The 12,036-nt window shown below is 40.0% G+C and overlaps 1 protein-coding gene across 4 annotated transcripts in view; it reads right to left on the bottom strand.

Moving 5' to 3' along the window:
* Positions 1–12,036, bottom strand: part of rinl (Ras and Rab interactor-like) — a 71,404-nt gene that overhangs the window by 21,324 nt on the left and 38,044 nt on the right. For all 4 annotated transcript variants that reach the window (XM_061925363.2, XM_061925365.2, XM_061925364.2 and 1 more), the window contains one exon: positions 8,237–8,325. In XM_061925363.2, coding sequence (XP_061781347.2) covers positions 8,237–8,325 — 89 coding nt within the window. The remainder of the gene's footprint in view (positions 1–8,236; positions 8,326–12,036) is intronic.

Here is a 12,036-nt window from a genome sequence, read left to right as displayed (position 1 = left end):
TCAACAGTCCGGGGTCTCTGTTGTGGTATTTTACGCTTCACAATGCACCACACATTTTCAATGGGACACAGGTCTGGACTACAGGCAGGCCAATCTAGTACCCGCACTCTTTTACTATGAAGCCACGTTGTTGTAACATGTGCAGAATGTGACTTGGCATTGTCTTGCTGAAATAAGCAGGGGCGACCTTGAAAAAGATGTTGCTTGGATGGCAACATATGGTGCTCCAAAACCTGTATGTACCTTTTAGCATTAATAGTGCCTTCACAGATGTGTAAGTTACCCATGCCTTGGGCACGATTACACCCCCATACCATCATAGATGCTGGCTTTTGAATTTTGCGCCTTCAACTGTCCGGATGGTTCTTTTCCTCTTTGGTCCGCAGGACACGACGTCCAGAGTTTCCAAAAACAATTTGAAATGTGGACACGTCAGACCACAGAACACTTTTCCACTTTGCATCAGTCTATCTTAGATGAGCTCGGGCCCAGTGAAGCCGGCAGCAATTCTGGGTGTTGTTGATAAATAGCTTTCGCTTTGCATAGTAGAGCTTTAACTTGCACTTACAGATGTAGCGACGAACTGTAGTTACTGACAGTGGTTTTATGAAGAGTTCCTGAGCCCAGGATGTCGGTTTTTGATGCAGTACTGCCTGAGGGATCGAAGGTTACGGGCATTGGCGCTTAGGTGCAGTGATTTCTCCAGATTCTCTGGACCTTTTCTTGATATTACGGACCGTAGATGGTGAAATCCCTAAATTCCTTGCAATAGCTCGTTGAGAAATGTTGGTTCTTAAACTGTTCAACAATTTGCTCAAGCATTTGTTGACAAAGTGGTGACCCTCGCCCCATCCTTGTTTGTGAATGAGTGAGCATTTCATGGAAGCTGCTTTTATACCCAATCATGGCACCCACCTGTTCCCAATTAGCCTGTTTGCCTGTGGGATGTTCCAAATAAGTGTTTGATGAGCATTCCTCAATTTTCTCAGTCTTTTTTGCCACCTGTGCCAGCTTTTTTGAAACATTTTGCAGGCATCAAATTCCAAATGAGCTAATATTTGCAAAAAATAACAAAGTTAACCAGTTTGAACGTTAAGTATCTTGTCTTTGCAGTCTATTCAATTGAATATAGGTTGAAAAGGATTTGCAAATCATTGTATTCTGTTTTTGTATACAATTTATACAACGTGCCAACTTCACTGGTTTTAGGTTTTGTACTAGGGCTGTGAATCTTTGGGCACCACAGGATTCAATTTGATTCGATTCTTAGGGGTAATGATTCGATTCAGATTTGATTCTCGATTCAAAACGATTATTGTATCAAAATGTATACTTTTTTAATAACATTGGATGCAAGTTCTATGATTAACTACATTCCTCCATAAAGTAGATAAACAGCTCTGATCAAGTTCTATATTACTTAAAAGAAAAGTGGTTTTGTTGAAAGAAATGCTTCCAAACAATAATACAGCAGATATGGGCATCTACATCAACAATATGAGTTGCCAGAGTGTCTGGACAGGACAGATTGCCCCCCAAAAAATATGTTTTTAATTTTTTTTAATCGATTTAGAATCATTACAAATAAGAATCCTGATTAATCTGAAAATAGATTTTTTTTCTGATACCCCTACTATTTTCTACAACCTAAACACTTTGTGGCACAATAGAAACTATGCAAAGTCCAGCAAACTAATACTTTCCACCAATATTTGAACAATATACAAAAGCATGCAAATAAGAATTAAATGTATACGTTGTATGTATAAATGTATATGTTGTATATAATATTGTTATAAAATTGTACTACCCTACCGCCTGAACTACTTTTTTTCAGTCGCTAATACATCCTCTTTCTTGGTACAGCAGTAAAAGTGGCGCACACATGTACTATAGGCAGCGTGGGCAAATTTAATATAAAATCACTTGCAAACTGCAACTCCCAACTGGGAATCGGTTCTCAAGGTTCACTTAAAAGAGCCATTCAAAAGACTTGACTCGTTCGCGAACAGCACATTAGTTTAGTGGGGCGTAGCTGACATTGTGGATTATGATACTCGCAGCTCGTTTGAACACAACCACCTTTTGGGTGCAAACTTCGTCTTTAATAATCTGTCCACCGGTAGAGACCTGGTGTAGTGTCTGGACTAACCTCTGAGAGGCAGAAATGAGCCACAGGTTACGCAGTCGGTCAAAATATACAAAAAAAAGAAGAGCTAGGCATAACTGTTAGCACATATGCTAACTTCATTTCAGGGGAATTTGTGCCAACTCTTTTGTGTTTAGACACAATAAAGGCAAACTGCACTTGGAGAAGCTTGCTGAGAAGGAAGAATTAAATTGAATTTGAGAGATCCAGCAGGGACACACAGAGCAGGCAGGTCATTGTTTTGACTGCTCGAAGAAAACAACATCTTAATCTACGATTTGACTCCCTCGAAGGGCCTTGATGCTATCTGGAACAGGCTGTTCTGAAGAACTCCCCCGAGGACTCCTCAACGATGGACGTTTTTGACCTTCCTTTTTTTCCAACAACACCTGGTGTCGAACTTTGAGATCGGCCCCAGTCCACAAAAACATTTCAACATCTCACCCAAGTTAATTGGGCATACATGCACGCACCCGCCCCTCCCCCAATCAACGCCTTCACCACTGCTTAATTCCTCTGGGGTTGTGGATGGCTGAGTGGCGCTTTATAGCGGCAGCCGGCCTCCAGGGCCCCAAATCCCCCCCCTCCCCCCTCTGTTGCGAGTTGTTGTGATTACATGTATCATGTTTATGTGTGCCATGCTATGTGCAGTTTTTTCCTCTGACTCAGTCTGGACCCCTCCTGAGGGTCCAGCCTTAGACTAATATTTTTTTTTACTCTTCCCCCTTTCCCAATGTCACCTTTTACCCCACCTTTTTTAAGGAGTGCCGTAAGTGGCTGATCCGTTGGCGGTCCCGTCTTGTCCCCTTGTAACGTATGTCTGCTCTTAGTGGCACTGTGCCAAAAATGTAATTTCAGTTCTTATGTGTCTTGTACATGTTAAAGAATGGACAACAATAAAGCATCTTAAATCTTGAATCTTGATCTTGAATCTTTTTTTTAAAATGTTGCCTATCATTCACAATCATTATAAACATGGCGACAGATGGATTTGTTTTAATGCGTCCTAACTTGTAAATAAATGTAAATAAAAGTCAATGGGAGGTCCTCTGTTTCGCCCATAAAATCCAATAAATAACCATTCAAAAAGCGCCAACAATACTCCATTTCCATTTCGTGGCTTGAATATTAACCAACTATTAGTGACATTGTAATTATAAGCGCGAACGCAGACGGACTATAGCGGCGCCGTGATCACAAGCCTGTGTACAATTTCGATATGATAGACTGGTGAGGTGTTTTCTAACGACCTAGCTCTCTGGAAGTTTATTGTAGATCATAAATCATGCATCTTTGATTGATTGATTGATTGAGACTTTTATTAGTAGGTTGCACAGTGAAGTACATATTCCGTACAATTGACCACTAAATGGTAACACCCCAATAAGTTTTTCAACTTGTTTAAGTCGGGGTCCACTTAAATTGATTCATGATACAGATATATACTATCAGATATATACTATCATCATAATACAGTCATCACACAAGATAATCACATTGAATTATTTACATTATTTACAATCCGGGGTGTGGAGGGGGGCGGGGGGTAGGTTTGGTTGTTATCATCAGTCATCAACAATTGAGAACAGAGAAATGGATATTGGAACAGTGTAGGTCTGACTTGGTAGGATATGGACAGCAAGCAGGCCCGGCCCTAACCAATCTGGCGCCCTAGGCAAGATTTTAGGTGGCGCCCCCCCCACATCGGCAGTGAAGTGTATATACTCACAAGAAACCGAATAGCTTTGTCTTTGACCTTTTTTTTTTTTACTTACAACTATACCTAATATATAAAGGGGTGGACAAGTGACTATTACCTGCAGGGCAAACATTAGCTAACCAGAAGGCAATAACAATGTAAACAAAAAACACCTGCTTAAAAGATATAATACAAATGTCCCTGAGGAATGTAAGGTGGGAGTACTGTAATTACCTAACGTTACATTATTATTTTCCATAACAATTTAGCCCCCTCCACAATATTAACCCGACGTTAAAACAGAACTAGCTATTTATTGATTAGCAATTGCCGAATCATGTAACATTAGCTTAATGCTAAAAAGCCAGGTTACTATCACATTCTGTAACAGACAAATCATTTCATGTAGGCTAACGTTACCTACCTGCTAACTCTGTCTTTTCTCGTTTCTACTCTTCTTTTCTCTTTTTTCTTCCCTGGGCACCTGACAGTTTTGACCGTTTTGACATCTTGTGTTGATTTTTTGATGTGGTGACGTCCAAAAAGAGTCTTGATACGGGAAGGGAGGGGGCGCACCGTGCGGGGGAGAGGGGGGTGGGGGGGGGGGGGCGTAATGTTGTAACAAATAATATTTCTATTAAATAGGCTTTACTTTGCATTTTAATTAACGTGGGATTATTTTTTGTATTTAGAAATAATAATACCAACTTTTTTTTTTTCTTTTTTTTTTCTCCAACATTTGTGGCACTGGCGTGGCGCCCCCTGATGGACGGCGCCCTTAGCATTTGCCTATACGGCCTGTGCCACGGGCCGGCCCTGACAGCAAGTAGTGGGCAGAGAGAGAGAGAGAGAGAGAGAGAGAGAGAGAGAGAGAGAGAGAGAGAACAATCAGAAGGCATAAGAAAAAGTATCTGCATTTGATTGTTTACATTTGATTATCAGAGGTGGGTAGAGTAGCCAGAAATTGTACTCAAGTAAGAGTACTGTTACTTTAGAGATTTATTACTCAAGTAAAAGTAAGGAGTAGTCACCCAAATATTTACTTGAGTAAAAGTAAAAAGTATGTTGTGAAAAAACTACTCAAGTACTGAGTAACTGATGAGTAACATACACACACATATCATATATATATATATATATATATATATATATATATATATATATATATATATATATATATATATATATACACACATACATTGATATATACAGTATATCATTTATATTTATTTATTTTGCCGTATTTGTTTACATGTTAAAGGTGTTTTAATGAATATACATGCATGTTTAACACATATAGATTCCTTTCTTTCATGTTGACAAGAATATAAGTTGGTGTATTACCTGATTCTGATGACTTGCATTGATTGTAATCAGACAGTAGTGATGATAACGTCCACGTTTTCAAATGCAGGAGAAAAAAAGTTCCTCCTTTCTGTCTAATACCACATGAAAGTGGTTGGTTTTTGGTATCTTATTTGTCCAGCTTCCATATTCGTTTTCACACACTTTACAAGAAATACATTGGCGGCAAATTCCGTAGCTTGCTAGCTTGTTTGCGCTGGCTTTCGGAGACTCTTATTTTGAAAGCGCAGGCGCGATGGAGCGGCACTTTTATTGTGAAGACAGGAACTGTGCAGTCAGTCTTTAGGCTTGTGACGGGATGTACGTTTGAAATAAAAAAGTGTCTTTTTTCCTTCACACTTTTGATTGATTGATTGAAACTTGTATTAGTAGATTGCACAGTACAGTACATATTCCGTACAATTGACCACTAAATGGTAACACCCCAATAAGTTTTTCAACTTGTTTAAGTCAGGTCATGTGACCGCCTGGCTCTGTTTGATTGGTCCAACGTCACCAGTGACTGCATCTGATTGGTGGAACGGAGTCAAACGTCACTAGTGACTGCATTTTATTGGTGGAACGGAGTGAAACGTCACCAGTAAGGCAGGCACTTTGAAGGTCTGTCTGACAGACCAAAACAAACAAAGCGTGCATTAACAGATCGATAAAAATTAGTAGCGAGTAGCGAGCTGAATGTAGATAAAAGTAGCGGAGTAAAAGTAGCGTTTCTTCTCTATAAATATACTCAAGTAAAAGTAAAAGTAAGTTGCATTAAAACTACTCTTAGAAGTACAATTTATCCCAAAAGTAGATGTAACGGAGTAAATGTAGCGCGTTACTACCCACCTCTGTTGATTATTAACAATCCCGGGAGGGTGTTAGTTTAGGGTTGTAGCTGCTTGGAGGTGAGCTTTTATTGCGGTTTTGAAGGAGGATAGAGATGCACTTTCTTTTATACCTGTTGGGAGCGCATTCCACATTGATGTGGCATAGAAAGAGAATGAGTTAAGACCTTTGTTAGTTCGGAATCTGGGTTTAACGTGGTTAGTGGAGCTTCCCCTGGTGTTGTGGTTATGTGGTCTCACCTAGACAGAAGAAGTCTGAATAGGTATTCCGACAAGTTGGTATACTTTGACAGTCATTTAGGACCCGGAAATGGCGAGGACGATACGAAAAGACGTTTGGTCACCCCACCCCATTTCTCCGAAGATTATGAGTCATTCTTCAACTAAATGGGAATATATCAACATCCAAGCAGTCGGCATCCTAATGACAGCAGACGTTATAAAGTAAGTGATGTTTTATTATGTTTGTTAGCTCTCATAAAGTCTGCAGTGAGTAATAATCAGTGATGAAGAAAAAAAAAAGCAAACATTGTGATGTGTTTTTTAAATTAATGCACCGTATATGCTCAAAATGATCTAAATATGTAAATATTAAATGTTATTATAAATGTCCATGTTACGGCCGTGCCAGCAACTTGAGGGTTGCAGGTTCGATCCCCGCTTCCGCCATCCTAGTCACTGCCGTTGTGTTCTTGGGCAAGACACTTTACCCACCTGCTCCCAGTGCCACCCACACTGGTTTAAATGTAACTTAGATATTGGGTTTCACAATGTAAAGCGCTTTGAGTCACTTGAGAAAAAGCGCTGTATAAATGTAATTCACTTCACTTCACTTCACTTCACTACTACATGCACAGTACTTACGGCAGTAAGTCGGACACGTTTCCAGTGAGGGTTGGACTCCGCCAAGGCTGCCCTTTGTCACCGATTCTGTTCATAACTTTTATGGACAGAATTTCTAGGCGCAGTCAAGGCGTTGAGGGGATCCGGTTTGGTGGCTGCAGGATTAGGTCTCTGCTTTTTGCAGATGATATGGTCCTGATGGCTTCATCTGGTCAGGATCTTCAGCTCTCACTGGATCGGTTCGCAGCTGAGTGTGAAGCGACTGGGATGACAATCAGCACCTCCAAGTCCGAGTCCATGGTTCTCCCCCGGAAAAGGGTGGAGTGCCATCTCCGGGTTGGGGAGGAGACCCTGCCCCAAGTGGAGGAGTTCAAGTACCTCGGAGTCTTGTTCACGAGTGAGGGAAGAGTGGATCGGGGGATAGACAGGCGGATCGGTGCGGCGTCTTCAGTAATGCGGACGCTGTATTGATCCGGTCGATCTAGGTTCCCATCCTCACCTATGGTCATGAGCTTTGGGTTATGACCGAAAGGACAAGATCAAGGGTACAAGCGGCCGAAAATAGTTTCCTCTGCCGGGTGGCGGGGCTCTCCCTTAGAGATAGGGTGAGAAGCTCTGTCATCCGGGGGGAGCTCAAAGTAAAGCCGCTGCTCCTCCACATCGAGAAGAGCCAGATGAGGTGGTTCGGGCATCTGGTCAGGATGCCACCCGAACGCCTCCCTAGGGAGGTGTTTAGGGCACGTCCGACTGATAGGAGGCCATGGGGAAGACCCAGGACACGTTGGGAAGACTATGTCTCCCGGCTGGCCTGGGAATGCCTCGGGATCCCCCAGGAAGAGCTGGACGAAGTGGCTGGGGAGAGGGAAGTCTGGGCTTCCCTACTTAGGCTTCTGCCTCCGCGACCCGACCTCGGATAAGCGGAAGAAGATGGATGGATGGATGGATGTTACTACATAACATATACTTACGTCATGTATATAAAACCTTAATGGATGTAGGTGGATGTTTTTTAAGGTCTTTATTGTAATGGGACTTTTGATTGCATTTATTTATTATATAGAATGCAAAAAAATAAAAAATATCCATCGTTTTGTCTCTCATAATGATTAAGAACGATAGGCAAAATCCTCCAAAAGGTGCAGTTCCCTTTTAAATAAACGTAAGTATGAGTTGCATTTCTGTCCATCTTATATTTTGTCTTCGCAGTCCAGATGGCGCCGGCTTTATATTTGCGATAGTTGGTTCTGATCATTTTGTCCAAAAAAATCCTCCAACACCATAAGATCAGCCTGATTATGTTGATGTGTGTAGTTTGTGTGTATACCGAGCTCATGACTCAAACAAAATACTCACTGGGTTGGAGCTGAGAAAGACGATCTTTGGCGATCCCAGTTACATTGTAGACCCAGCGAGGAAACTTTAGACAGACAGCCAACACGTCTCTAAAATGGAAGATAAACATACATTTAAAGCACAGGTTTACATAATTCAAACTTCCAATACAGAGGGTACTGGTTTAAACCCCACTGTTGACAAAAATAGGAATTGAAACTAGGAATGTAACGACCAACATTTTTGGCCTCTGATGCAATTTATTTGGGTCTCATATCGGATAATATAGAAGTGAAAATGTTTTATAGCGATTACAGTAACTAAAGTTAACACAATAACACCTTTTTATGAAGCTTATCTTATTAAATGTAGAAATTTGCTGGTTTTGTTGTAAATCAAATGATGTGTTAAATGTGTCGTATTGAATGCTACATACCATTTTTTTAACAAAATAAAGTGGCGAGTGCACTAAACAAAAACTATTGGCTCCCATTTAAATCATTCCTCTATCCATACACTTACTCCCGGAACGTGTTATAACAGAAACGACCAAAAAAGTTATTTTGTAACTTCTTTACCATGTGGACCCCGACTTAAACAAGTTGAAAAACATATTCGGGTGTTACCATTTAGTGGTCAATTGTACGGAATATGTACTGTACTGTGCAATCTACTAATAAAAGTTTCAATCAATCAATCAAGAACAAGAAAAAGAAAAATATTGATCGAATCACTTTAGTATCGTTTATGTACTGATAGTACTCTAGGTATCAATAGTATCGACGTCTGGATCGATCCCCCCTACTTTACACTAAAGCTTTAGCCGTTTGTTGTGTCATACTGCTCGGTGTGTGAGTATGTGTGTGTGTGTGTGTGTGTGTGTGTGTTTGTGTGTGTGTTCTTGTATTTCTACCCTTCTTGAGACATCAACAAGGAAAAGTACCTTCCATATGAGGACCGGTGAACAAGTTAGACCCTTGCATCTAATAGAGAATGTCTCATTTGCACCGCTGGTGGTGAAATCTATCAAAATTAGGGTGGTCCCAAAAAGGAGGGATTTTTCAAATTGACTGTGAGTCGGTTTTAACATATGATATAACATATGACATAACAAGTGTATGGCCAACATATGTAATAACATATGTGTGTAAGAAATTGAAATGTGCCCCCTTTGGCCAAAATTAATTAAAAAAAATATGTATAGAGAGACATACTGTCATAACTTTAAGTAAATAATGAAGAATACAAAACAATTACAAACAAAACAACAACAAAATAACTCAAAGCTTACCTTTTTTAAATTTGCATAGTATGTATATATTATCAATGTTGTAAACACAAATCTTTACATATCTAGAAAGGGTGGTCCTAAAGATGTAGGCATTTTACGGAGGTCTCAAGAAGGTAACAAATACAAGAATGTGTGTGTGTTTGTAGCATGCTTAGCAATTCCTTTTTCTCTAGTCCTCCAGTGAGAACTTGGTTCATTTTTCACCATGGTGTTGAGGATAAGTATCTCAGAAGTGGCTTTACGCTGTGGATAGACAACATGTTTGTTTTTTTAATGTTAGTTTTTTTATTACGCTTTAGCAGATACAGGTTTAAGAAAATACATCCAAAGAACCTATCTGTCTAGGTATATATGAATTAAATGTTTAATGAATAAAAGTCCTTGAGCTTGAAGGGATTACAGTCCGAAACTGAGAGCTGAAGAGGTGTTTGTTCAGCCTCTTCTTAAAGGGGAACATTATCACAATTTCAGAAGGGTTAAAACCATTAAAAATCAGTTCCCAGTGGCTTATTTTATTTTTCAAAGTTTTTTTCAAAATTTTACCCATCACGCAATATCCCTAAAAAACGCTTCAAAGTGCCTGATTTTAACCATCGTTATATACACCCGTCCATTTTCCTGTGACGTCACACAGTGATGCCGACACAAACAAACATGGCGGATAGAACAGCAAGCTATAGCGACATTAGCTCGGATTCAGACTCGGATTTCAGCGGATTACGCATGTATTGAAACGGATGGTTGTAGTGTGGAGGCAGGTAGCGAAAACGAAATTGAAGAAGAAACTGAAGCTATTGAGCCATATCGGTTTGAACCGTATGCAAGCGAAACCGACGAAAACGACACGACAGCCAGCGACACGGGAGAAAGCGAGGACGAATTCGGCGATCGCCTTCTAACCAACGATTGGTATGTGTTTGTTTGGCATTAAAGGAAACTAACAACTATGAACTAGGTTTATAGCATATGAAATACATTTGGCAACAACATGCACTTTGAGAGTGCAGACAGCCCATTTCAGGCACGCTAAGAACATATATTTTTCCACGATTTCAGCACTCAGGTTAACCATACCTAAATAGACACAAAATACTGCATTACACAAGACTACCCGAATGTACTCGAATGATTGAAAAAAATGTTTTTAAGCTAAATTATTGGTAAACACAGTTTATGTATAACAATTTACGTAAACCCGCGAGTAATGAATAAAGTTTTCATCAATTAATATATTCTGTAGACATACCTTCATCCGCTCTCTTTTCCTGAAAGCTGATCTGTTCAGTTTTGGAGTTGATGTCAGCAGGCCAGGGAAGCTAGGGTCTTTATCGTTGGAAATGCATCTGCTTTGAGTGTCGCAGGATATCCACACATTCTTGCCATCTCTGTCGTAGCATAGCTTTCGTCGGTAAAGTGTGCGGAACAAACGACTGACCATTTCGTCGGCTTTCCCCACACCCTCGTATTTTGAACAAATTTCGTCCAATTTCTTGCCACTTTCGCATCTTTGGCCACTGGTGCAACTTGAATCTGTCCCTGTTCGTGTTGATACACCCTCCGACAACACACCGACGGAAGTGAGAAAATGGCTGATTCGTGACGTCATCGCTCCGAGAGCGAATAATAGAAAGGCGTTTAATTCGCCAAAATTCACCCATTTAGAGTTCGGAAATCGGTTAAAAAAATATATGGTCTTTTTTCTGCAACATCAAGGTATATATTGACGCTTACATAGGTCTGGTGATAATGTTCCCCTTTAAAGGCATGAATACTTTTTAAAGGAAGCTGAAAAAACACTTCCTCAGCTTGTGACAGTTTCGTTGTAGCTTGTTCTCAAATCCGAGCCAAGACACGCGCCTTACTGCGCAACTCCTGCATGTGTGTAACAAGGAATATGGAAATGTAATTGTGACCCTTTTGAAGGAATCTCTCAGGAGAGTGAAATCTTTAGCCATGTAAACATCAAGCAGTAAAGATCAGTTAAAAAAGGTTGATATCAGCCTCCAATCTGATCCCATTTTAGGGAAGGGACATCTCTAAATGAAACTGTTTGTTGGATATATGCTAGGCTCATTTATATGCATTTGACATTGTTTTCTGCATGTAACACTATAAATATTCTCTATAAAATGTGTTTGTGTTATTATTTTTGGGTGTCTGGAACAGATACATTGGATTAGTCTTTGTCGGACGTTGTGGAACAAACTAATAACGAAACTGAGGTACAGCTGTATGTTTTTTTTAATTGTTTGCAGCAATAAAGAACTTCGCTGTGTCATACTTACATTTTTTTTTAAAATAGGTGCCTTATTTACTAGCTAGGGTGGAAAAATATTGGACACAACCCCCATTATAACGCAGTGCAGTTCTACACTGTTGAAAATGACCGCAGTGATAAATACATATGATAGTAAATACTACACTGCAAAAACTGACATCTCAGTAAGATTAAATATCTCAAATAAGGGTGATATTTGCTTATTTTCTGTCTGATAAGATAATTCTTCTCACTAAGCAGATTCAATGTTAG

This window comes from Nerophis lumbriciformis, linkage group LG30 (assembly GCF_033978685.3).
Source record: "Nerophis lumbriciformis linkage group LG30, RoL_Nlum_v2.1, whole genome shotgun sequence".
Taxonomy (NCBI): Eukaryota; Metazoa; Chordata; class Actinopteri; order Syngnathiformes; family Syngnathidae; genus Nerophis; species Nerophis lumbriciformis.
The sequence above is the reverse complement of the archived record's forward strand: the minus strand, read 5'-3'. Positions and strand labels throughout refer to the sequence as shown.